This window comes from Delphinus delphis, chromosome 12 (assembly GCF_949987515.2).
Source record: "Delphinus delphis chromosome 12, mDelDel1.2, whole genome shotgun sequence".
In the NCBI taxonomy this organism is placed as follows: Eukaryota; Metazoa; Chordata; class Mammalia; order Artiodactyla; family Delphinidae; genus Delphinus; species Delphinus delphis.
Genome location: NC_082694.2, coordinates 89106153 through 89133538, shown reverse-complemented (window position 1 = coordinate 89133538; position 27386 = coordinate 89106153). Strand labels below are relative to the sequence as shown.

Sequence of the window (27386 nt, the reverse complement as noted above, 5' to 3'; positions counted from 1 at the left end):
GGATAATACAAAAGGCATAAGTATAGATTTTTAGACTCTTATATCTGATAAGTAAAATGACTGTGTAATTTGTCATCCAAACTGGGACACTTCTTTCTGGGATGGAGACTGACCTAAAAGTAACACTAAGACAACAGGAGTAACTTTAGAATCATCCCAGGAAAACCAGGACATGTGTTCACCCTGCGAAAACAGCAAGAATCTATTTTCCAAAATAAATTTCTTCCCGAAAACCTGAATTAAAGGAAATATGGGCACCTTAATCACCAAATCCAAAAGAGGCTTAAATAATTCAAGTTATTCTAGCTTTTTCTGTGAAAAGGAACAGAGCAGTTGTACAATTATTATCTGATGGACAAGTAGGTGTTCATAAAATTATAATATACATTTCTTGGATTATGTAATAAGCCATAGAAAATTCATAAGGTGAAATTTAAAATTAGCTTCCCTTAAAATTATTTATGAACTGCATATACCTAAAAAAGATTCCTAAAGCAGCCAATGTTTCCATAATAGATAAGCGATAACTTATTTCTTTGCTAATTAATATAGGCAGAATTAAATTACATATGGAATTTCATTAACTTCACATCCGCTTTATAGATGTTTCAGGTTATTAACAATCTGTGTGTTTCCATCTTGGCCAGAAAGGGAGTTCCTAGTTCGGTAGGTAACTCCTGTTGGATGCTGTGCCCAGCACTGTATTAACCAGATGTGGGAAGGAGAAGCAGCAGAATAAGACACTGCCCCAGCCCTGGAGGAGGAGGACGGCAGGACCGAGGGGCGGGGGGGGCTCCACAACCAGTGTCTGTGTCTCCAGAGAAACAGGCAACGCTCAGCTGAGTGCGAATCAGATGGAAAATCTCTCCCTTGACAAATTGTCCGCACAGAGGAACGCTGGCTGCTGCTGTGCTAGAAAAAGAATCCCAGCTCCTCCAGGTCAGCCTAGAAGTTACCCTTCCAGCTTTCTACTCACCCTCGACCAGTCTATAATGTGAATCTAATCTACCCGTCCGTCCGTCATATCTATCTACCTCTCTACCTATCATCTATCTATCTACCTATCTATCTGTCATCTAGCTAGCTAGCTAGCTACCTATCATCTATCTATCTATATCTATCTATCATCTATCTATCATCTATCTATAATCTGTCATCTAGCTAGCTAGCTAGCTACCTATCATCTATCTATCTATCTATTTATATCTATCATCTATCTATCATCTATCTGTAATCTGTCATCTAGCTAGCTAGCTAGCTACCTATCTATCTATCTATATCTATCTATCATCTATCTATCATCTATCTATCTATCATCTATATATCTAATCATTAGCTATCTCTCATCTATCTATCTATATCTATCATCTATCTATCTATCATCTATCTATCTATCATTAGCTATCTCTCATCTATCTAACTATCTATCTATCATCTATCTACATTTCCCTGTCTGTGCATATTACAGCCCTGTCTTAAATTAAGCTCCCGTGTATCAGGTTCCAGCACATCATTCATCCCTTGTGGAATCTACGCTGCAGTCTGTGACTAAGTATTTCATGAAGAGAAAGAGGACCATGGGAGACTTGTCAGCATTTGAATATATGATTTAAAAATAAAGGAAAACCCAGCAGAGTTTGTCCTCCCTACAGCCCGCTTTGAGACCCAAAGCTGAAGCTTGGTCTCTTCGGAGTTCTTGGCGGAGAGAAGAACGTGTTTACAGGTTTTAGGGACCCTCACGCCGCACTGCTAGAGACCCGCTTGGGGCTGTTTTCTTCCCATTACTTAGTTCCTCATCCGGGTGGCGCTTTCTGTTCCCACCAGCCCTCACTAGCTTAGTAGTTTGAAAGCATCTTAGTAAGATTCCTGGTACTAAATATAGTATCAAAGCGGCTGACTTAAAAATGTGCAATAATTTAGAATTTAAACAATTTCCTGTGCTTTCTAGAAATGCTGGTTCCACACTTTGAGGGTGATCAGTAAAACAAAAGGCTTCCAGTCCGCCAACCTGGTGGATACAATACGCAGGTCCTCCCTGCTGTGATTGTTTAACTTCCCATAAAGTCACAGGTAGTGATAGATGAAGAGCCACACATGGGTTCTTTCAAGAAATTTTAGGGGACGAGCCCTCCCTGCCAATCCTGCGGGTGTGGAGTAGATACAGGTAAAGACACAGGTCTCATCCTCAGAGAGCATGTGGTCTAACGCAGACCCAGAGGGAAGCAGTGTGAGAGCCCCAGAAAAGACAGCCCTGATCCTGCTTAGAGATGCCGAGAGGATCTGACATCATGTGATGCTGAGTATCGCCGTGCAAACGGCTGCATCTGCCTCAAAACAGGCGTGTGCAGCGGCCTCCGTCCACTTCTGAAGATAAGGACGTGAAACGCAGTCCTTGACGGGCCTGGTGTAGCCTGACGTCCCTAGCTCCTGCGCCCAGAACTGCTTTCACTGAGTGTCACCTGTGGTCCCCACCCCACTACTGAGAAGGCAGCCCTCTCAGAAATAGGATAACGGGGTGAATATTGTCCAGAACCACAGGATGTCTCATGAGCGCTGATAAATGCACTAAGAAAAAAATATACCCATGCTGCTAACCATGCCGTTTGAGACCTACAGTGATGACTGGTTTGTAAAACGTTACCAAACACCCACTGCCCCTGGGTGATGCTCAGCAAGGTGGTCTCGTACCAACTTAAGGCAACTAGGACGGCCTCTTCATGCCCCACGTCCCGTCTGCATGGATCAGAGGCTGATCTCTGAACAAATCCCTGGTTTTCACTGTGTAAAACTCAATCCGGTTGCAATTCATTGTTTTTAGTAACCGCGCCTAAATGGATCCTGTCTTCTATAAATATACAAATCACTGTGCTCGTGCAGTGGTGAGTGTGGAATTCGAACCACCCATTGACTTCGTGTTCATTGTAGAACATCAAGGAGCTGCTGAACTAGCTAGAGAAAATGAAATGTTTCTTCCCCCAAATATGCAGAGAACTCTTAAGACTCAGCAGTAAGAAAACAAATAACCCGATTAAAATGAAGCTTGTTTTAATCATGGAAATTGAGCACGTCTTATGGTTTACAGCAGTATTAATGCTACTGTTATAATGAACAAAAGTGTATCTGTGTGATCCTACCGGACAAAAAGGAGAAAAGTCAATCAGACATTTTTAAGTAACGTGTGTAATCAGTTTCAAATCCACAAGATATTCAAGCACTCAGTGCTATTTGTGTTGTTTCCGCAGAGTCCTGATTCCATCCGAGCAGTGTGTTACTTGCCTCCTGCCTGCTAGTACTTTGGGAGGGAGTTTTCTGTGGTACAGCGTTAAATTCTCGAAATTACCATGTGAGGGAATCCTAGTCCCATTTTATGACGAGAAAACGGACCCAGAAACATTAAACGAGTCCAAGGACACATGAAATAAGGTTGTCTTGTATACTAATAATAAAACTCTCTGTTTTAACATTAAAACTGTATCACATTGATGTGACCCTAAGTCTTCACAAGACAATAGCTAAACCGAGAGGGAACAGACAAGTCCATGAGCCAGTGGAATATTTGGGTTACCTTCCGAAGCTCTGTATCTAGGGCACTGATGCGCTAGACAACTTCTATTCAACACCTGGACTGGTTAGCTGTGGCTGCCACTCTCCGTAGAATGATACTCTTTAATTTTCTCTTTTCCATCACCAGGAACACTGTGGAAATAGGATTTTTGTAAAATTTTACCTGGCATCTTGACCTGGGAAGTCTTTCACCAGGCGTGAGTGAAAGCTGTCAGTGATTTAGCAAGTAAAAATGGAAAGGAAATGACCTACCTTGAGCCCCCGCGGCTCGAGTCACTTCACGCGGCTGCAGTGAGGGCGCTTCCCGAGGGCTGCGGTCCCCAGACCTGGAGGGCAGCCCCTTCAGACAGCGCAGAGGATGTTCATCCCCTAAAGCCCTCGGCCTGTCTATGATAGTTTACTACTAAGTTTGCTTAAATGTGCAAAGTACGTGTCACATTACAGTTTTAGCTGAGACAACATGGGGATTTGACCTTAGTACTAGTTTAAATTCATGCACTCAATTTTTAAATTGTATTACTATTTCTGTTAACTTTTTAACCATATTCTGATATGTTGTAGTTTGCATTTTGTGTCACTAGATAGTCAGTGCCAGTTGTGGGAATCTAATATTGTTGTGTTATTTTCACTGTTGTTAGGAAGTTGAACTGTAAAGAAACAATCATTTCTCCCACGTGTATTAACGATATATTTACTACAGAAATGGAAAATACAATAGTTGCTTTTGCACCCTCATAGACAGATTACAAATACTAACCCCTGATAGGATGTAATTAAATACCGTGGTTGTAAAAGTCTACGTATGGGAGGCACAAGTGTGAGGCAGCTGAGACGCCCAGCATTGGCCCAAACTAAGAGAACTGAGAAGCTCAAATTTCGAGCCTGGCCCAGTGCAGAAGCCTGGACGTTTGACCCCAGATATTACACATCTTTGTGGCGTCCACTTGATCGGAGGTTGGACGTGGCTGAGGGCTCCCCCGTCCCTGTCTGCGGCCCGTGGTGTGTTGCTTGCTCTCTCCGCCCCGGTGGCCCTGTGCTTCTCCTAAGGCCTGGTTGTTAATTCTGAGGGTTTTGCTCCACAGGTCGTCCACGTGGGGTGGGTCAGCGAGAGACTGGGAGGGGCCAGCTCCTCTCAAACCTTCAGATCCAAGTTCCTGGCCCTGAAGGGCTCGTCCTTCTACGTCTTCACCTCTCCTCCGGTAAGCAGGCCTCCGGGGTTCTGGGAGGGATGCCGACGAGGCCATTCTTGTAAGAGAAGCAAGGATCTGATCTAGTGCTTGGAAGAGGCCAGAGAGGGTGCACGACCAGCTGGCCGTCCTCCTCCGCCCCTACGTACGCAGATGGAAAGGGCTCCTGTGTGGACCCGCTGGCTTTTCTTAGTCTAAATCCATAAATCAACCAGTCCATGGTTTTCCTTCCATCGAACAGCCGTTAAGACATTAGAGTGTTTTCCTGCTTAAAATAGCTGGCTGGGACGTGGGGATGTAAAGGCTTAGTTAGATGTCTTAGAGCATCACATATATAGCTGAAGAATCCAGAAAACAAACAAAACAGAAGAAAACCCTTCTGTTAAGACATTTCTAATTTAACGGTCAAATAATGAAACTTCAAAAGCTATTTTTCCCTCATATCTCCCAAGTTTTATAAAAATAAACAAACAGCCTGATGTAGTAGGGCCCATGATAGAAATTTAACGGTGAATGCTACAGTTTACAATTCATTTTCTAATTCCTACCAGCGCCATTTTCCCAAAACTGGCCAAATGTAATGCGTGTGCCCTGCCTCCAAGTTTGTCAATTAAAGCAATTTCACCTTGTGTGAGTCCAAACATCAGAGCTGCAAAAAGCAGCAGAACCTGATAGCTTCAGGCGTCTAAACAGTTCGATGCCGTTTACTACCGTGCTGTTACTTTTCTGCCATTACAGATAAATAAAGGGATTTCCTTCCTTCTAAGGCTGAATGCTGTGCCCTTGTCTGCACACAGCACATCTTCTTTATCCGCCCATCCATCAGTGGACACTGTGACTGTGTCATGTCCTGTTGCTGTGAGCGGTGCTGTGATGAACATGCGGGGGCAGGGGTCTCGAGGCTCACGTTTCATTTCCTTTGGGTGAATGTGCAGAAGTGGGATTGCTGGATGGTACGGCAGTTCTGTGTTTAATCTCTCTGAGGAACGTCCGTACCATCTCCACAGCGGCTGCACCATTCTACATTCTCACCAACAGTGCACGAGGGTCCCTTTGCTCACACCCTCACAGCACGTGTCCTCTCTGACTTTGGAGGGAAGGATGCGTTTATGGCAAACACGGGGGTGATACTTTCTTGGGTGTTTTCTCATCTTCAGATTCATCAAGTTGTATACGTTAAATTTGTATAGCTTTCTGAACGTCAATCACACCTCAATAAATGGTTTAAGAAAAGATTGACAGAGACCTTGCGCACAGGGTAGGAGAATTCCTACGTAGCCTCCCTCCAGGTTTCTGAGGTCTGACCCCGTACAGAACTGTGGTCTGTTTGCTGAAACTGAAGGATTACCAGTGACACAACACTGGGAACTAAAGCACGGATGCCACCAGACCTCACCATTCTTCCCACGGACTTCTTTTCTCTCCCCAGGACCCAGGCCAGTATTCCACCAGGGACTCGAGCTTTTCATAAACCAAGGCTGTGAATTTACTGATGCTGGAGGGTTATCTACAGATTTGCATCATAATTGAGTTCTTCTCAAATGCAATAATGTTATTTAGCCTTTGTTGCTAAATGTAACTTTCTATGGTTTTGTCTAACAAAGTAAACATGAGAATAACCACAGACAACCCCGATGGCCTCACTTCTAGCTACAGCAGTGAGTGACGTGGAAGGCGGCTGGGGCGTGACTGGTGCATCAGGGAGGGGCATCGAGAATCAGTACCGTGAGGCTCCAAGCAGAGGGGCCTCCCGCTGGCCTGTGACAGTTGGGAGAGGAGGAAAGGGTCACCCTACCTGCACCCGATGTACCTGGAAGGAGGGTTCCCCCCTGCAGAACTGGGGGAGGAAGTGACTGATGTCCCAGGTCACACGCCTGAGAGTTCTCCTAATTTTTCTTTTCTTGTTAATTAATATTTTCAGGGTATAAGTTTTCCCTACATAGTACAACATTCTAAATTATGAGAAATGCTTTAAATATTTAATCAGATTTCTGTACCTGTTACAGTGAAAGACAATTTCATCCACTTCCCATGGCAGTGTCAATTTCATGGACAGAAAGTCTCATCTGGGGCTCAGGGGATCTCCACAGCACCATATGGATAATGTCGTCTGTATTAACACCAGGCTTGGCTTGTTTACTTTAAAATCCCAGGGCCCATCTTGCATCGATCCGTGTCACCAGCAGCATATATCATGCGAATCAATTGCTGACCTCAGCTGCTCGGGTTTGCCCGGAGCAGGCCTTCTGCTGCCGTAAATATCGTTCCTCGAAGTTTGAAATCTGCTCAGCTCTCTGCTCTGGCCTGGCCGAGGGCTGAGTCCTCCCCAGGTGCCCCCGTCGGGGCCGGGGTCCCTCCCCGCCCGGCTTCCCCGGCACCGGTGAGCAGCTTTCACAATCTACTCCCCCCTTTCCTTTGGTTTGGCGACAACGTCTTCTGCGTTACGGGTATTCTAGGCACACACGGGATGCCCCGCGTCTTTTCACAGACGCCTGCCCCCCGATTCTGGGTGCAGCTGGTGGAGGTGCTCAGGTGACCCTCAGAGATGGAAAGGGCCGCGCGAGGAACCCTGGTTTCCTCCGTGAACCGAGGTGAACTGGCCCAGTTCTTACCAGTAAATTGAGGTTTGGGTGAATCCAGTGCTGGGCTGGCGGCCGCTCCTTGGATTGCCCGTTAGCGTCTGTGCCCTGGGAGATTTCGCTTACTTTGCACATAATCCTAGCAAAGCCACTCCACTTCCCTGCAGCTGGACGTGAGCCTCCCGTGTGAGCTTCTAGTTACATGTGGCCATCAGCCCCGTATCGCGAACGTTCTGGAAATCCGGAGATTGCCGGTTCTGGATTATGTGGGATCCGGCAGCATATTGTCTCTTCGGCGGGGCCCGTTCAGAAGGTGTTTGCAGAAAGCAGGTGCTTTGCAGGAAATGCTTGTCTGTCTGTCTGTCTATCACTCTCCTGTCTCTCTGCCCACTCTTCTCTCTGCCCAAGGTCTCCTCCCTTACCTGATTTCTAATTCCACTGAGACAGAGTTGCATCTCTGATATGGAGAAAGGGCAGCGTTACCCTGTAGTAAAGAAACACCTGTGAAAGAAGCCAGTCACGAAAGACGCATATTGTATGATTTCATGTGTGTGAAGCATCTAGAGCAGGCAAAGCCACAGAGACAGGAAGTAGCTTAGTGGCGGCCTACGGCTGCGAGGGTGGAGAAGGACGGAGGGTGGCAGCGAAACGGCACAAGATTTCTTGGGGGGACGATGGAAATCTTCTGCAGTGACTGTGGCGATAGTTGCACAACTGTGAGCATACTAAAAACATTGAATTGCACAATTTAAAAAGAAGAAGAAAGGAACACCTGCCCTCTCGTCTTTTCCTATAACTGACATCTCCTTCTCCCAATAAAGGCGTTTCCTGGCAGGCGCATCTTTCATTAACTCGCATTCCTAACAGTTTCTGCAGGAGACACTTTCCACCCCGCCCCCATCTCTTCTCAGAGTCATCAGCAGCAACGTCTTTTGATAATTATAGTTTTGTCGACATCAAAAAAAGAGGGAGGCCTTTTTTATATGTTTATCTCATGCCGTTACTTGTAAAGGAAAAGCAAGACCCCAGGGGAGTCTGGAAGTGATGTCCAGGATGCAGACCTGTGAGACTGAATGAGCCCCGCGTTCATTTACGGATCACACTGGAGTTAGGGTAGCCAGAGGCTAATGTAAGTTTTTCGCATCCATGCAAACTTGCCCGCTCGCAGATTAGAGTCTCACATCACTGAAATATGGAAACTGTCTTGTCCTGAAGAAAGCCTGTAGTTTCGCGCTCTGATTTTTAGGTGTGGATATAAAATCGTACATCCCATCAGTATAGCACGTCGCAGCCTCTGAAGCCCTAGAACGCAGCAGAATTTAAGAAGCCCACTGAGACATGCACACAGGTGCAGACCACTCGGTGCCTGTGGCTGTGGTTCCAGCCGTGTGGGGATGCCACTGGCGCCCCAGACGGAGCCCCACGGGGGGCACAGTAGTGAGCGCTGGGGGTTCCTGAGCCGGAGACATCTAGAGATGCCCCAAGGAGATTTTCGAGTAGAGTTAGGTGCCCTTGTTTCTAGTGCAGGGACGACATCTGTCTGGCAGGATGGAGTTTGGAGGCATCAGTACGTAGATGGTCCTTAATGCTGCGAGGCCAGATGAGCCTCCGTGTCATCTCACTGGATTCTGCATGGTCACAAGTTGCAGAAGCCATCTGCTTCTCCTGAATCTGCATAATTTCTATTTTCCAGGGTAATCAATACTAGTAATTCCCAGGAAGAAATGAAAGGATGAAGCCAGTAGTATTTATAAATATTCGCTCCAGAAATTAGACTGAGTTGATTTATTTGTGTACTTCCTGATGTCTTCATATAATTTTAAAATTTCCTTACTAAACATCACCTATAAGCAAGTACAAAGTAAATGGCTACTTGAGAGGTGCTGTGAGATTGAAAGATGGCTTATGGAGAATTCCTCTCTGTTAGTAAACGCCGCAAACCAATTTGTTGATTTTCCGCCGTCCTGGGAGCTTCTTAATGTGGCTCCGTTGAATCTAGCATCACGCCGAACATGAAGAAGATGCCCCTTGGTTACTGGTTGGATAGTCTGTAAAGTGAATATTAAGTATTTAAATAAATGTCTAATACATCTATTAATATAAATATTTAATAATAAGCATTAGAGCTCTGTGGCTGAGCTTTGGAAATATCATCAAATCCTCTAAAGAGAATACAGTTGACCCTTGAGCAATGCAGGATTTAGGGGCTCTGACCCTCCACACAGTGGAAAAATCAGCATAACTTATAATCCACCCTCCTTATATGCAGTTTCTCTGTACCCACGGTTCTGCATCCGCAGATTCAACCAACCTCAGATCACATAGTGTTTACTACATGCATTTACTGTTGAAAAAAATCCACGTAAAAGTAGACCCACGCGGTTCAAACCCGTGCTGTTCAGAGGTCAACTGTACAGAGGAAAAATCAACCCTTTAGATTTGGGGGCGGGTGAGGGCAGTAAAGCCAACAGATCTCAAAACAGTTCGTGATGGAAACCCTCAAATAACCACGAGCAAATTCCACGAGAAGCAAAGACACTACATCAGGATCTTGCCAGCCTTTGCAGCTTAAAGGAAGCCGTGGGGTGAGGGCTCGTGCATGAGGCCCCCATCCAGGTGCCCGCAGAGGCGGAGCCTTCAGCCCGTGCACTTGCTAGCCCTAGTTCTGCACGGCGAGTTCTCAGGTGTGGAAGTTTCCCTGCCGGAGACAGTGTGATGTGGACGCTCCATCTCCCAGACTTTTGGAAAGATTTCCAGGAGTTCATTCATATCATTTAAGGTAAAAATGCTAGCGGTTCCATTTCTATTTTAATTAAATAAAGAAAACAAGTATGTAAATATTTTCCTATTAAAGTCAAGTGTTTTGAGAACGTTTGAGTACACAGTGTTAGTACATACAAGAGTTAGGTAGAGATCAGAAAGGTATGGACCACAAAAATTTCCAAAGTCAGCATGAAGGCAGGATTCTCATGGCTCCTTTTGGGGTGTGTGTGTGTGTGTGTGTGTGTGTGTGTGTGTGTGTGTGTGTGTGTGTGTAGATGTGTGTGTAGATGTGTGTGTGTGTTACCATAGTATACAGTTTAGCACATACCCATTTGCAAAGGTAACCACATGACAATAATTCACCTTGTAATTTGCTTTGAGATGAAAAGGCTGTGTATTAAACACAACATACAAAGACATGAAACATCCTGGGTAATTTTTTTTCAAAGATTTTATTTTTAGAGCAGTTGTAGGATTACAGTAAAATAGAGGGGAAGGCACGGAGATTCCCCTCTACTCCCAGGCCCTACACATCCCCATCATTAACATCCCCCCAGATGGTACGTGTTTTACCAAGGATGAACCTACGTAGACACCTCTTATCATCACATTCTATGAGTTTCGACAAACGTGCAATGACGTGTGTCCACCATTGTGGTTTAGAGAGTAGTTTCACTGCCCTAAACATCCTCTTCGATCCACCTATTTGTACCTCCCTACCTACCAACACTGACAACCACTAATCTTTTTAATGTGTGCAGTTTTGCCTTTTCCAGAAGGTCAGATGGAGTCATACAGAATGTAGCCTTTTCAGGTTGACTTCCTTCACTTAATAGTATGCATTTAAGTTTCCACCATGTCTTTTCATGACTTGAGAGCTCATTTCTTTTTAGCTCTGAAAAAATATTCCCTTGTCTGATGAACCATAGTTTATTTATCCATTCACCTACTGAAGGACATCTTGGTTGCTTCCAGGTTTGGGCAAGTATGAATAAAGCTGCTATAAACATCCATGTTCAGGATTTTGTTTGGACATAAATTTTCATCACCTTTGGGTAAATACCAAGGAGTGTGATTGATGGATCATATGGTAAGAATATGTTTAGTTTTGTGAGAAACTGTCTTCCAAGGTGGCTGCACCATGTGACATCCCCACCAGCCATGACCGAGAATTCCTGTTGCTCCACATCCCTGCCAGCATTTGGTGCTGTCGGTGTTGGATTTTAGTCATTTTAATAGGTGTGTGGTGGTCTCTCAGTGTTGTTTCAATTTTCCTTTCCCTGACAACATATGACATGGAGCACATTTTCACCTGATTATTGACCATCTGCCTGTCTCCTTTGGTGAGGGATCTGTGAAGGTCTTTGGTCCATTTTTACTCAGGTTGTTTTCTTAGTGCTGAGTTTTAAGAGTACTTTGTATATTTTGGTTAACAGTCCTTTATCAGATGTGTCTTTTGAGATTTTTTTCTCCCAGTCTATACTTTGTTTTTTCTCACGGGCGGGCCAGTGAGGCTGGTGGGCTCTGTGTACACAGAGGTTTGGGCCACACGGGAGGGGCTCGAAGTCCTTAAGCCTCTCTGAGTTCAGGCAACATAAACAGCTCTCTTGGGAGGGCGTGGGAGGCAAGCCTCTGGTCCATTTCTCTTTGGAATGAGAATAAGTGGCTCCAGGGGAGTGAATCTACAAGTGTCTCTGCTGATCTGCTCTCAGACCCCCCCAGCCTGGGTGCCTCACTCCTCCATCCCCGGGCCAGCAGTCTTTGCCAAGAAAGCCCGACCACACTGATGGAGCCTTGTGGCCAACACATTGTGTCAGAATATCTAAATGAACTTTTAAAAGGCCCAGAGAGACTGTGGCAAATAAATTAGGAAAAATTAAAGAGAAAGTCCTGTCTTCAAGATGGTTTCTGAGCTCCTTCAAGGTGAGGGAAAGGGAGATGTTGAAGGCAACGAGGAAACAGAAGGGAGAAGGGCTGGAAGACAGGAAAGGAGCAGCGTGGGGCGGGGGAAGGCAGTGGGTTTTCTGGGGCTGAGTTACCTACGAAGAGTAAACAGCCGGCGGTGGGGAGTGGTGACCCCAGGTCTGTCCTGTGTGCTGATGCATGCTGGAAAGGCTGCATTAAACCAGGATTCTCTGGCCTTTCTCATGCACTCAGCTCTCCTTCCTTAGCGTGAACTGTCATTTCTGATTTGCAAATTGGAATCTGAGAAATAATGTTTCAGCTACTCATGTTTTCAGACACCATTAAAATGTGTTAAATAACACTTATAAAACCAAGTTTATAGCATCTTATAACATTAACATATAAATTATATAGCAGTTACCTATGAATATGCAAGAAATACTAGAAGTAATTTTAAGGGTGTCAATTAGGGGAGTATATTCTATCATTTAAAATAAAATATTTACCTGGAAAGAAGTAATTTAAGTGAAGATTTGTAGCCTGAAGGCGTATTAGACAATTATGCATCTAATATAGAATATCTCTCTGTGTCAGTCCTGGGGCCACACAAGTGTTCCACAATAATATTAAAATACGCCAGGATACTACATCTGAGGAGCTACACTCTCTGCTCTATTTCACATCAGATGTGGTCAGAAAAATAGAAAATTGTCAAAGCAGAAGGTAATGAAGAGAAAGACCTGCTTTTGAAAATTAATTAATAAACATTGTGTTTTAGGTTTACAGAAAAGTGAGTGGCAGGTAGAGAGCTCAGGCCCCCCATCTTCCCTGTTCTCACCATCCTGCCTTAGTGGGCGTGTGTGTGTCACAGCTGATGACCAGTGCAGGTACATCGTAGTGACTGATGGCTACATGGTCCCCACACAGCTTCCAAAGGCTCTCAGGGTGGAAGTGTTTCCCTTTAAGTCCATGGAAGAAGCAGTCCATCCCAGAAGTCCGAGCATCTTCTCAGTGTCAGCTGTGTCTCTGACTGTGGCACATTCTCCTTGAAACAGTCACCATGGCCCAGAGCGTGAGACGCACGGACCGACTCACCTCCGAGGGCACCTCCACCCTGGGCTGAGCAGTCAGCCACCAGGAGCACGGGAGCCGGGCATGGAGAGGGGGTCTTCCAGGGGGGAAAGGAAAGTGACCATCAGCAATGAAAACTAAATGGAAGGGGACAGCTCAAACCACAGATGGCCATGCAGACACACAGATAGTAGCTGCTTAACAGAAGTTAGGAGCGTAGCAGAATGGGTGAGGAGTCTCTAAATTTAACCTAAAATCGGTCCTTAAATTAATGCAAAAGACATCCAAAATGAATTCCTAAAATTATGCCCAATTGTGTGTAATAGATAAGTTCCGCCGTTACTGGGTTCTTGTATCAATAATGTATCTAAACATCTTCATGCTTCACGCCAACAGCGGCGACGTGCAATTACTCAGCAAAACTTGCTGTGGCATATAGTTTAGTTTTTCAACTGTCCTGCTCCTGGTTTAGAATTTAATGAAGGTAAAGACACATTGACTAGCTCCATTGTTGTAAATGTTTAAATTCTCATACTAAAAATAGTATGTGTCTTTGCATGTATACTTTACATTTTTTTTCCAGTTTTATCGAGGTACGATTGACAAAAATGGAATATATTTAAAGTGTACAGTGTGATGATTTGATATCCATGTACATTGTCAAGTGGTTCCCACAATCAAGTTAGTTAGCACCTCCATCACCTCACACAGTTCCCCTTATTTGGGTGAGAGCACATAGGATTCATGTGTCTGTTTTATATTTCTTGCAGGTGAGCACGTTAGACTGGGTCCGAGCGGAAAAAACCTATAACCTCTGTGAGGTACTATTTAAAGTTCACAAGGTAAGTTTCCTTTGCACATTTCATATTAACAAGATGATCTTTGGGCTTAAAGAGTGAGAGAAATATTTGTTTCCCACTGTCTGTTGAAATAGTAAAATAACATGAACATCTAGCTTCATCCCACAATCATTCATCAGAATTCCACAAAAGAGTATCATAGAGGAACTTTTAAGTCCTTATTCTTTTTTTTATGTAGGTGCCTTATTATTTCATTCTGGCCTTTTTATATTTTCAACTAGTTTATATGGCTTTCCAGACATCTGAGATGTTCATTTGGTACTGGGATGTCCTCATAGGACCATCATATTTTATATGTGTTCTTCATTAATAAACTATCGAGCCTCTTCTGTTTTTATCCAGCATATCTTTTCAGAAAAATTGAAAAAAAATTTTTCTAAGGTCGGATCTTAACAAACGGCACCGTGAAACAGAAGAAAGCTTCAAGTGAGCTTTATTAGGGAGCAGTCCCGGGCGAGGTGCACTGGTCCGCGAGAAAGGGGCCAGAGAAGTCGCGCCCAGTACTGGATGAGGGGGATTTCTATTGGGGTAAAAGCAGAAGGCGGCTTGCAAGGGGAGGGGGTGGTTTGCTATACAGGGTAATTCCTTATTTGGTGAGGATACAGCAGGGCCAGGTGTTGGTTGGTCTGTTGTGGGGCGTAAGCCCATTTTCCCTTCCCGTCAGCCCCATTGTTTTCTGGGCAGGAAGTTAGAGTCTCTTGTTGATTCCCAGAACAGGTGAGGTCGTTATGTCCCAATGCCTCTCCTACCTCATACTGGTCGATGTTTTCTCTTTCCCCCCGGGCCTCCTTTCACCCGGGCCAGTGGGCCTTACAATTTTAATCAATAAACATGCTATGAAGTAACTGAAATCGTGAAATTAGCCAGGAGGATGGCTGCAGCAAAAGTATTAAACTCAATGCAGGGTAAATAATAATCATAATACATGTATCGCATTCCGCATTTTAAAAAAGGAGATTGAATTCTGTGTCTTGTTGGGAGTCTTTCAACAGTGATCTTACAGAGTCTCCCCTTTTCTCAGGTGCCTTTAATTGTTGATGTTGGTCATTTTGCACGTATGAATTTTAAATTATCTGTAATATTTACTTCAGTTTTCAAAAATTGAAATAAATGTATGATTATTGTAAGAACTAGCACTTTAGTATAGAATTTTTTTAATGATTTGTTTTCATAATCACCATTTCAAAGTATCGTCATTAATATTTAGTCCAGAAATCAAATTTTGTAGTTGTGGTGGTGTTTTTCTATGACACTTCCTCCTCTCCCAAAATTCCTTTTTCCAGTTCTTAAAATTATGTGTCTGTATTTCACACTCACCATGAAAGGGATGAGAAAATTGAATCAATCAGACTTGATTGCAATCGTGACTTAAATCATAAACAGCCTCCGCAGAGTGAATCATAAAAACACTGCTCAGCAGTGAGGCTCCTCCTGCATAAATATTCCCTCTCAACTAAGAATATTCCGTTTGCATTTTTCAGTGGAACCAAATTTACTCATATGTTTGGCAAAGGATCTTGAGAATAATACCTTATCTTTGCTGAGTGAGCCTCCTGGAGCCCTGCGAAGTGCTCCATCTACATCCTGAGTTAATCCTGTCCCCAACCGAGGACTTAATCCTTGTCATCTCCATCTGACAGGCGAGACCCAGAAGCACAGAGGGGGAGTAAGTTCCAGAAGCCTCACTGGAGGCAGGTGGGGTCCAGGTTCCCTTGGCCTGAAGCTCGGCTGAATCCGATTCTATTTTTTTATATGTGCACTATTCTTTTTCCCTCTGCAAATGGAAGCATGCGCACTGTTCCACACGTCACTTTTTGCCCTACAGTTTATCTTGTGGCTCTTTCTTCAATATCCACAAAGAGATGATCCCACTTTAAAACCGCTACCTAGTGTTCAATTCCATGAATGTATCATATTTCATTTTACCAAGCCCTTATCAAGGGATATTTAATTTGTACCCATTTGTTTGCAATTACAAACAATGTAATAAATCATTTCACACGTGTGCAAGTGTATCACCAGGAAAAATTTAGAGCGGTGGAATTTCTAGGTCAAAGGATGTGGACTGTTTACATTTTGATAACCAACAAGGACCTACTGGAGAGCACAGGGAACTCTGCTCAATACTCTGTAACAACCTAAGTGGGAAAAGAATTTGAAAAAGAATAGATACATGTATATGTGTAACTGAATCTCTGTGCTGTACACCTGAAACTAACACAGCATTGTTAATCAGCTATGCTCCAATACAAAATAAAAATTTTTTAAAAGTGAAAAAGAAATGCAAGTGGAAACCGTGAAATAATATGTTTGCCAATTAGGCTGTCAAAGATGAAAAGGTTGGTGACAATGCGAGGAAGGGCCTATCAAAATGTAAACAGTCCACGACCTTTGACCTGAAATGCCACCTCTCTAAATCCTGTTCTGCCTCCCCTGTCAGAAGCGCTGGCCTCCCGGGAAGCTCTCTGGAGTGTCCTCCTGTGACCTGTTCTCCAGCCACCTCTCAAGTGCAGCCTTGTGAATAAGGAGAATACAATTCTCCTCAAGTCCTGTCAGAGAAAACCTGGACCCATCGAAGTTAAACAGACAAGGAAGACATTGCTGGGGGCAGAGACCGACCTCAACTCCACTGAAACAAAGGGCAGGGGTCCCCGAGCTGGGTGAGGGGCGAGTGTGGCCCAGGTGGGCCCCTCCCAAAGGAAGAGGAGCCTCTCTCCCGTCTTCGTGGAGGGAAGTGTCTGTGCAGCCTGGCCTGGGTCCCGCGGAGGGGGGCTCCCGCCCGCAGAGATGGGAAGACGGGCCCCATTCCTGGGCATTCGCGCCCCAGGGGCGTGGATAGCACCCAGGCTCGCCCTGTAGACCCGGCGGAGGCTTTAAAAAGGTCTGCACTTCCAGGGGGCAGAGAGAGGTTTAGAGGGATGGGTTTCCTACCATAAATGCTCCGGGGACGGCAGGGGGCGCCCAGAGTCAGGAAGGGGCCTTTGCCACTGGTCAGGCCGCGGGAAGTGATTTGGGGGGTGCCACAGCAGCTCAGGGACCTTTAATTTTGTAATCGCTCCCGATTTTCAGTCTTAACAACACATTGCAGTGCATAAGAACTGAGCTCCTGCTTCCAAAAGAAGCTACAGAAAATACCCGGGGAAATGAGCTGTGTATCGATCAGTGATTTCACTCACGTCGCAGCACCTACAGCGCGTTATCTTGTGAGGCTCAACAGTTTGAGGTGCAGAAAGTAATCACATCTATGAAATCCTCCAGTGTCCTTTCTTGGATTTCTCAGGTGGTTCAAACGTTATTTTTAACTCTTCTGTTTGTTCTTGCGCGTAGAGCTGAGGTTTGTCCATTCAGATGAAGACTCGCAGACACTTCACTGCTCGATCAAATGAGCTCACTCCTCAGAACTGACTCAAAACAAGGAATTTGCAAGAGTCAGATAGCTGTGAGCATGGCAATATTTAATGATATTCTTAAGTAGTGAACATTAGGAGAACTGTCAGATGACCACTGAGAAATAAAGTCCTAATAGGGTCATATATGTCAAGTCCTCCATTAAAATCACATTACACATTTATAGAATGATGTGTACAAAGAGACATTGCATGGAGGAAATATAAAAACAAATTAGATAACAAAAGATAGATCATAATAGAATGATCTGTCTTTTAAGTTTCCTGTATCGTTGCTATAATCATCTCAAATAAATAGAAGCAGGAAAAAATCCAGGTAATTTTCTAAAATAGTCTTTGCGTTTTGTTGTCTGTAAAGTGAACCCAGGGTGGTTTCTGTCTTCTCACAGTCTGGGGCAGGGGGGCCACATCAGGAGCGGGTAGCTGGAAACCTGATGCTGGACTGTGTAGTCGCTGACTTTGTCGGGAGACAGTTCGCTATACGTTAGATGTGAGAGCTCAGTCTACGCCACGACCCCGCACTGCCTGTGGACGGTGGGCTCCGTGTAGACAGAAACCAGCCACGTGGGCGAGGACGCAGCTGCTACGCGCTTCATCCCTGCTTCCTTTAAACCCGTGACGACCATTCTCTTACACCCCATTTTATGGTTCAGGTATTTAGGCTTAGAGAGAAGTGAAAAGCTCAGGGTAACAGCTGATAATTGGCCAGGAAGGTCCCAAGCGTTGTCTGTCTGACTGCAAAGCCTGTTTTTCTCCTATAGCAGCGCACAGCCCCCCACCTACACCAATACAGGAAAGAACATAGCCGTACCGTCGACGGTGCCACCTGCTAAGAGTCCTTCTTTGGTGGTCAGTCCTGACACTCAAGGTCAGTAGTTATGGACGGAGTTCCTGAGAAGTCAGGCTAGTGACTCACATCTTGCTCTTCTCGACTTAGGACCTGATATCCTATTTCCTGAAGGGTTTCTGTGCATATGCCAGGCTGAGGCCAAGGATCTGGCGGCCCCAAAATACAGGTGCAGCCTCTGTACCGTGTTCATTTAGGATCAGGACAGATGCACCAGCACACACCACACCCGTGCACACACACGCACGCGCACGCACCCTCACGTCGCACACCACAAGGCAGCAAGTGTCTGAGTGACGCATGAGGACAGGTCCCTGGGCGGCGGAAGCGGGGACAGCGCGGATCGGGGCCTGCAGAGCCGCCACGAGGCCCTGAGAAGGCAGGGGGCATCCAGAGCCCGTGCGCCTATCTCCACCCCCGTCAGGAGCCACTGCTCTCACAAGCCTGGGCCCAGTAGGCAGAAGTGTATTTCACATAAAACCAGCCCAGCCCACAGGTGGGGCACGGGGATTCTGGGAATGAACTCTGGCCACCAGTGTGAGTCGTGGGTGTGGCCTGGCGGGACAGCCCGCGTGGATCTGAATAGCTCGGAGTCGGGGGGGTGAAGGCCTGGCCTGTGGGCAGCCTCTGTTCCTGCTGCCACCGGGCTGTGGCTCACGTCATGTCCCCTCAGCTGCTCAGCAGCCCTGGCAGGATGTCCACCTGCTTCCCCGTCCCCGGGGAGGCCGTGCGGGCAGAGGCCACCCTAGTGCAGGGCCTGGCGTGGACTCTTCAGGGTGTCTGTGCAGTGGGTGGGTGAGCGGGAGACGAAGACAGACATGAATCTCCAGGGGACAGAGACACAGAGATGCAGAGACACACGCACACAGAGACAGAGAGACACAGAGGAAGGGAAGAGCAGGCTCCGGCCTGAGACGCGGACTCGTTTGAGGCCCCAGGCCCCATTTCTCCTGATCCCTCAGTGAAGCCAACACAGCTGCTCCTTGGGTGGGTGCGTTCATGACTCAGGCGAGGCTGTGGCGGAGACCCGCCGCCCCGAGGTTCAGAGCTGCCGGGACATCCGCCCGGTATGTCTGTGACCCACGGACACGCTGGGGCTGAGTCACGTCTTCTGCTTAAATGCTTAATCAGGAACTGAATAACGGCTCTTTTTTCTTGTTTCAACCTTTGCTTTTGAAACTATTTCTAAAACACGTCTTCTGTGTGGCCAGGACCTCTGGGCTCACGTAGTTAGGTCTCGGTGGCCCAGTGCCCCTGGGGGACCCCAGGTGCTCCGCACATGGCTGAGGGGTGGGGACCCTTCAGGGACCCCGGCAGAGCGGAGAGAGTCGTGCGGTCTCGCTGTCTTCAGTGTTTGCTGATTTTGTGCTCAACTTAAGCACAAACGTCTCGTGACTTTTTTCTTTATCTTTAAAGCTAAGCATAGAAGCAGAAGTTGTGGCCACTGATGGTTTAGGTGCAAGATGCTTGCAGAGCACTGGCAGGTGGACATAACTGACTCCCAGATATTGACTTACAGGCCCGTCTCCACGGCAGCGACGTCGGGGGACGCCGCTCCTGAATCCAGGCGCGTGGCCAGGAGGCCGCCTGGTGGAGTGCGGCCCCAGCCCCCAGCCTGGAAGAGGCCCCTCTGTCCCGGGCGGTCACCCGGGGGGCGTCCCCTCTCACCTGCGTGCCCCCCTCTCTGTTTCAGTTCTGGCTTCCGGATGACTGCTGGGCCCAAACCAGCCTCTGCCTGGGTCTCCAGGACCCCACCTGCGGGGAGCACAGGCCCTTCTGCTTCAGCGTCCTCGTCGGCCACGGCAGGAGCCACGTGTTCAGCGTGGAGCTGGGGAGCGAGCTCGCAGCGTGGGAGCTGTCCTTCCAGAGGGCCACCTTCCTGGATGTGCAGAGGACGGGGGTGAGCGACTCGCTGTCGTCTCTGATTAAACCTGCTTGGGCACCGGAGACGTAAATTAGAGCAGCTGTAGCGAGCATTCCAGAAAACAGGCGTCGTCAGGAGCTGGGCGCTTCTCGCCGGGGTCCCTACGTCCAGTGCGCCCGGCAGACGAAGAGGGTGAAATTAGGGGAAAGCAGGCAGAGCTCTCATCTCGGTTGCATCAGTCTCTCTACTCACTGTGAGGGAAGGGCCTCCTGCGCCGTTAAGGGAAACGCCCTCAGCCAGCAGCGCAGTCAGGCCCCTGGTGTTTGCTCGCCAGCCGTGTTTACTGTGATTCACCGGGACCTGTGTCGTAGTTTAAGGCACTCAATGGCCCTTCCTCTCAAACTTAATGATCCAACAGGAACATAAAACAGCTCATGTGACTGGGTCGCTTCTCCCTTTTCAGGACAGCAAATAAATCTCTCCCAGATCGGGGTGTGTAGGGACTAAATGGATGAGGTAGTGTGGGTCGTGATCCGCGTTGTTGGAAGTAGCAGCCGCCCTTCATGGGGGAGTTCGCATGGCTAGAAGTGAGAAAACAGATGCAGCATCGTGGGGTGGGTTTAACTCCACACGGAAGTTCTGGGTTCCTTCTCCCTCCTGGCCTGGCGTCAGTCGCTCTGGGTGAGGACTTGGGAGCAGCTCCTTCATTTATCAGCACTGCTTTGAATGTGAAAAGATTCTGTGCCATCGTTTATCTCTCGTTCGGGATGTAAAAATGTATGGAGTCCCCTGATGCTCAGGGCTAGGAGGGAGCAGGGAGCGTCCCTTCAACTGTGTGATGTTCTCTGAAATCTGTGGTCCACACGGTGGGTCCCACGCAGACGTTCACGGAAACCAAGCCTTGTCCCTTCTGGGGCCCCGAGATACCCTTGCTCACTTGTAGTTGTCTCTGATGATGTGAACATCTTCCCAGGGAATCTGTCATTCATTTATTGCTCATGAACTGACAACTCTTTCAGTTGGAAACACTGTGGATGTAAGAAAGTGCAACTGTGTGCTTTTGAAGTCAGAACTCCGGCCAGTCTGTTGAGGAAGCCGGGCTTCAAGGTGGGCTAAGCGGCATCTGTGCGGTAGAGGTTTTAAAATTATAATCCTCCCAGATTCTACCAAACAAGAGAATCCAGCTTCTGTATCTGCAGAATCTCGTCGCGCATAACTCACTGTGGCTCTCCCTGGCTTTACAGCACAGCCCTCTCTGGAACGTCTTTCCAGCCCGGGTGTCTTTAGTTCCTGCTCCTGGAGTGTTTTCCCCCTTCACAGCCAGCCCCGTCAGCAGAGCACCCCTGCATTTCCTGGTGTTGCCTCTACTTTTGTCCATTAAAGTGAGTTGAGCCCCCTTTGCTCATCCCTTTACCACAAAGAACTTGCACCTCCACTTTCCAAGTTATGTTTAAAATATAATCAAGATGCTCAAAATGCAGACGTTAAGGCAGACGTGGCCGTAGTAGGTTAGCGGCTGAGCTGAAAGGAGCACCGGGGCTGGGGCTTCAGATCCTCTGACGCCGGGGAAGCTGCTGCCCAGAGGGCAGCCCATCCTCCAGGCCTCGCAGATGCCCCCGAGCCCCGCCGCAGCCAGGAGGACGGCAGACGGTCTGTGCCCTCCCCCGCGCTGATGCCCTGAGCCCAGGTCTTCCCGAGCATTCGAGATCAGGCTGTGGGTCAGGGCTCCACCACCCCGTCCTCCTGTCTGCCTGAGCCCCCCGGACCTCCACTCTGGCCTGGGGGTGCCGCCCGGCTGTCCTTCGGCCGGAAACACGAACGCACAGCAGGGAGACCGTCCCAGGCTCCTGTGTGTCTCCTGTCCACCCCCAGATCCTAACCTAACTTGTCAGTGGCAGAGAGCGTGCGTCCTCGTGTTCCTGCAGCCCTGCGTCGATGCAGCCGGGGACAACCCTGCAGGCACGTCCAGGCGGGCCGCTCGGGCCCACGAAACTGCCTGGGCCCTGGACGGACTGTGGGCCTCGATCCTCGGGGCACACCGACCACCCCATGTTGCGCCCCTGACCCTCCCACACTGCAGCACCCACGCGGCTCCTTCTGCATCTGCGGCCCGTCCTCCGTCCACACCCTAGTTTTCCATGCTTTCCTTTTGGATGTAGTGTGACCCCAGGCCTCAAGGACCCTGGTCACCCTTGGGTTCCACCCGTGCAGAACAGGTAGCCGCTGAGCAGCGTTTAGGGATTCGAGTGGACCGCAGCACCCATGCCGTTCGGGGATTAAACAGTTAAAGAGCCTGTGTTCCTTCTCCAGCTGTTTGAACACCGACAGAGCCACTGATGAGAAAACATATCTAGACTACTGGAGCTGTGCTCTCCTTGGAAATTTTGTTTGAAAAGCCTAAATTGAGTAATCTCCACAGTAAATATTTGCAAGTCTCCAGAGCGAATCGCCGACATCTGTGTGACTGTGAGAGGCGCTATTCAGTGCTGTTCTTGGCCCAGATGAGCTCTTCTGAGGATTTCCCAGGAAGATGCTGGAGTACGGATTAGCTTACAGCTCAGCAACTCATTTCTCTAAAAACCATCACGGCTTAATTTAATTAAATGAGAACTCAGAGCGCTGCTCGTGACGTTTCTATTTCCGCTCCTGAATTTATTTCGGGGTCAGTCTTGTCCTCCAATTAGCATTCCCATCATGGAAGAGCACAGCCAAATAGCTTTTATTACTTGTTTGCATTTTAAACCTTCCTCTTTCCAGGCTGTAACCATTCTGGTTCTGATGGATGAGGACAGGAAGGGAACACTGACGTGACCTGAAAATGTGGCTGAGAATCACGAGTCCAAGCATTTATCTGGAATCCAAGCTCAGTAATGGGGGGATCCTGTCCTAGTTTTTCACTATAAACCCAAAGTCTCCAACATATGATATCACAGATCAGCTGCCTCCCAAAAACTTATAAAACATCTAAGAATAGGGTACGTTTCTTGACATCTACTGCCTTCTGGCGTAAGACTCCACACTACTTTCTTTTAAAGTTTATGTTTGTATCCCTAGAAAAAGAACTGCATGTAATCTTGAGTAAGACAAGACTAACTTGGGTTTATCTTTTAAGATTTCACTTAGAGCTAAGTTTTCAGAAAACAAGTAGAACATTAAAGGCACTGCCAACAAAATCACCAATTCCAAATACTGCATCCATACATTGTCTTATAAAATAAACAGTTCTGTTTTTGATGGAAACATTCAGCTTTATTTGTAAGTCACACAACTCAACACTTCCTAAACATTCGCTGTGAGATGTTCATCTATATATATATACATAAGCACTAGCATTGAGAAATACCCGGTCCTTTGGCATCCACACCTATACATGTGTCTCTGAGTCCCTCCCCTCCCAGAACTGCTCTGTCACTGATCTCTCGGCCTCCACTCAGCTGTGTGAATAACCTGTGTTCCCACGTCCTCCAGGCAGTGTCCATCATCTGCTGCTATTGCCTAAGCTGCTTTGCTATCCCCAATGCTCGCTCTCTCTCCTCCTCTCTCTCCCCGCCCCCCGATACACAGATAGATGGTAGATGGCATATAGACAGACAGACAGACAGACAGATAGATCTGGTAATGTGTCGCTTAAGGCTAGTATTTTCTTCTTGTTTGTCTGTCTCATCTGTCCATTGGTGTAAGAGGGGTGTTCAAGTCCCCACTATTATTGTGTTGCTGTCAATTTCTCCCTTTATGGCTGTTAATATTTGCCTTATATATCGAGGTGCTCCTGTGTTGGGTGCCTGAATATTTACAATTGTTAGATCTTCTTGGATTGATCCCTTGATCACTATGTAGTGTCCATTTTTGTCTCTTACAACAGTCTTATTTTAAAGTCTATTTTGTCTGATATGAGCATGGCTACCACAGCTTTCTTTTCATTCACATTTGCATGGAATATCTTTTTCCATCCCCTCACTTTCGATCTGTGTGTGTCCTTAGATCTGAAGTGGGTCTCTTGTAGGCAGCATGGACATGCGTCTTGTTTTTGTGTCCATTCAGCCAGTCTGTGTCTTTAGATTAGAACATTTATTCCATTTACATTTAAATTAATTATTGATGGGTATGTACTTATTGACAGTTCATTAATTATTTTTCTGGTTGTTTTGTAGTTCTCTTTTGTCCCTTTCTCCTTTTGCTCTTCGTTTGTGGTATGATGACTTGTCTTTAGTGTTATGTTTTGATTCCCTTCTCTTTTTTGTGTGTGTTTCTGAAGATTTTGGGTTTTGGTTACCATGAAGTTTATGTATATATCAACATATATGTGTGTGTGTGTGTCAGTGTGTGTGTGTGTGTGTGTGTGTGTGAGTGTGTGTGTGAGAGTATGTGAGAGTGTGTGTCTGTGTGTATGAATGTAAGTGTGTGTCAGTGCGTGTGTTGTGTAGTGTGTGTGTCGTGTGGGAGACTGTGTGTGTTGTGAGAGTATGTTTGTGTGTGTGTCTGTGTGCATGTGTGTGTTGTGTAGTGTGTGTTGTGAGTGTGTGTCTGTGTGTGTGTGAGTGCGTGTGTGTTGTGTGAGAGACTGTGTGTGTGTGTTGTGTGTCTGTGTGTGTGTCTGTGTGTGTGTTGTGTAGTGTGTGTTGTGAGAGTGTGAGTGTGTCTGTGAGTGTGTGTGTGAGTGCGTGTGTGTTGTGTAGTGTGTTGTGTGTGTGTTGTGTGAGAGACTATGTGTGTGTGTTGTGTGTGTGTGTATTGTGTAGTGTGTGTTGTGAGAGTGTGTGTCTGTGAGTGCGTGTGTGTGTGTGAGTGTGTGGTTTTGTGAGTGTGTTATTTTAAACTGATGATCTCTTAAGCTGAATGCATTCTATCCACCTGCACTTTCACTCCCTCCTGCTATGTTTAAGGTTTTTGACGTCATATTTTACATTCTTTTGTTTCGTGTATCCCTTAAGTACCTACTGTTGATATAGATGATTTTACTACCTTTTAAAAATCTTCCTACTAGCTTTATAATAGTTGATCTACTATCTTTACTGTATGCTTGCCTTTACCAGGGAGATTTTTCCTTTCATAATTTTCATGTTTCTGGTTGTGGTCTTTTCTTCTCCACTTAGTGAAACCCTTTAACATGTCTTGTGAAGTGGTTTGGTGGTGCTGAACCCTTTCAGTTTTTGCTTGTCTGTAAAGCTTTTGATTTCTCCATCAAAGCTGAACGAGTGCCTTGCTGGATAGAATGTTCTTGTTCGTAGGTGTTTCCCTTTCATCATTTTAAATATGTCCTGCCACTCCCTTCTGGCCTGCGGAGTTTCTGGGGATTCTCTTCTATGTTATTTGTTGCTTTTCTCTCACTGCTCTTAATATTCCCTAACTTTAATTTTTGCCATTTTAATTACAGTGTGTTTGGTGTGGTCCTCTTTGGGTTGATCCTGTTTGAGACTGTGCTTCCTGGACTTGGGATGTCTGTTTCCCTTCCCAGGTTAGGGAAGGTTTCAGCTGTTATTTCTCCAGTTATGTTCTGAGCCCTTTTCTCTCTCTCTTCTCCTCCTGAGACCCTTATCATCTGAATGTTAGTATGCTTGACGCTGTCCCAGATGCTGTCTTAAACTGTCCTCATTTTTTAAGGTTCTTTTTTCTGTTCAGCTCGGGTGATTTCCACTGTTCGTCTTGCAGTTCACTGATGTGTTCCTCTGTATCCTTTAGTCTACTGCTGATTCCTTCTAGTGTGTTTTCTATTTGCTTTAGTATTCTGCAGCTCTGTTTGGTTCTTCTGTATATATTTTCTAACTCTTTGTTAAACTCCTCACTGTGTTCGTTCTCCTCCCGAGTTCTTTCAGCATCTTTGTGATCATTACCTTGAACTCTTCATCAGGTAGATCGCTTAGCTCCACTTTGCTTAGTTCTTCTTCTTGGGTTTATCTTATTCCTTCTTTGGAACATCTTCCTTTGCTGCCTCACTGTGCCTACTTCTCTACGTTTACTTGTGTGTATCAGGTGGGTCAGTTACTTTTCCCAGTCTTGGAGACATGGCCTTATGTAGGAGACATCCTGAGGGCTCTAGCAGCGCACTCCCCTCTGGTCATCAGAGCTGTATGCTCTAGTGGTACCTCCGTGTGCGGGGTGTTTGGCTGACTGCCTGGGCATGGTCACAGGCTGGGCTGGTCCCTGGCCCCGTTGGCTGCCATGCCCTGCCTTGTGCAGAGGTTGCTGGAGGCTGATGGTGGGCCTGTGTCCCGATGTAATAGGTGTAGGGCCTGGGGGTGCCGAGGGCTGGTCCAGGCCTGTTTGTGGCACCAGATCCCTTGGCGGGACCCAGTGCTGATGCTGGCTTTCTGGTGGGTGGGCCTGGGTCCCCACAGCATTGGCTGCTCAGCCTGGAGGGTCCCAGGACTGGTGCCGACTGGCTGGTGGCTGGAGCTGGGACCTGGCACCAGTAGACTACAGGGAAGACTCCACAGTGGCACTCAGCAGCGCCAGTGTTCTCGTGGTCGGACGTGCTTCCAAAGAGGCTGAGGCCACCTTCCCCATCCCCAGGTGAGCTCCAGCCTCCCTGGAGACTCACCAAGATCAGCAGGTGGGTCTGGCCCAGGCTCCTTTCAGATTAACGGCCCAGGCATCAGAGGGATGGACGCCACACACAGCAGGTCACTGTGTCTTGGGCCAGCACAGCACCTGCTCACCGAGGATTCTGCTCCCCACTTACCTGGATGACATCAGCTTCCCAGCCTCATTTCCCCAAAGGCTGCAGAGACTCATATGGGGAGAGAGACTCTTTAAAAACGAAGTGTCCTCTTCAATAAGTTACCCATCGGGCTTCCCTGGTGGCGCAGTGGTTGGGAATCCGCCTGCCAATGCAGGGGATGCGGGTTCGTGCCCCGGTCCGGGAAGATCCCACATGCCGCAGAGCGACTGGGCCTGTGAGCCATGGCCGCTGAGCCTGCGCGACCGGAGCCTGTGCTCTGCAGTGGGAGAGGCCACGACGGTGAGAGACCAGCGCAAAAAAAAAAAAAAAAATAGTTACCCATCTTCCTGCCTCAAGTATTCCTTAGTTTTAACTTTCCCCAAAGGCATTACATAAGGACATGGAAAACGCACCCCCGAAGTGCTGTGACAGGAGGAAACGTCTCCTGAAGTAGAACTTGCAGAAGGCGTGGCCCCCTGCCGGGGGTGGAGAGCTCACCCGCAGCTTCTCCCTAGCGAGCCTGGCGGCGCCTGACATCACCCACCACTGTGTTAGGGTCTGTTCACCTAGCTTAGAATTTGACCGACGAGCACCCACAGAAGCCCTTGCTCACCCGTCTGGTGCTCACACTTACCAAGCACTGCTATGAGCTACACAGGTACTGATCACCTGATCCTCACA

At 47.1% G+C, this 27386-nt stretch overlaps 1 protein-coding gene across 1 annotated transcript in view; it reads left to right on the top strand.

Annotated features, from left to right (window-relative positions):
* Positions 1 to 27386, top strand: part of SNTG2 (syntrophin gamma 2) — a 197772-nt gene that overhangs the window by 153504 nt on the left and 16882 nt on the right. Inside the window, exons 12-14 of the mRNA XM_060027648.1 lie at positions 4647 to 4763; positions 13840 to 13911; positions 19877 to 20083. Of these exons, the coding sequence (XP_059883631.1) occupies positions 4647 to 4763; positions 13840 to 13911; positions 19877 to 20083 (396 nt within the window). The remainder of the gene's footprint in view (positions 1 to 4646; positions 4764 to 13839; positions 13912 to 19876; positions 20084 to 27386) is intronic.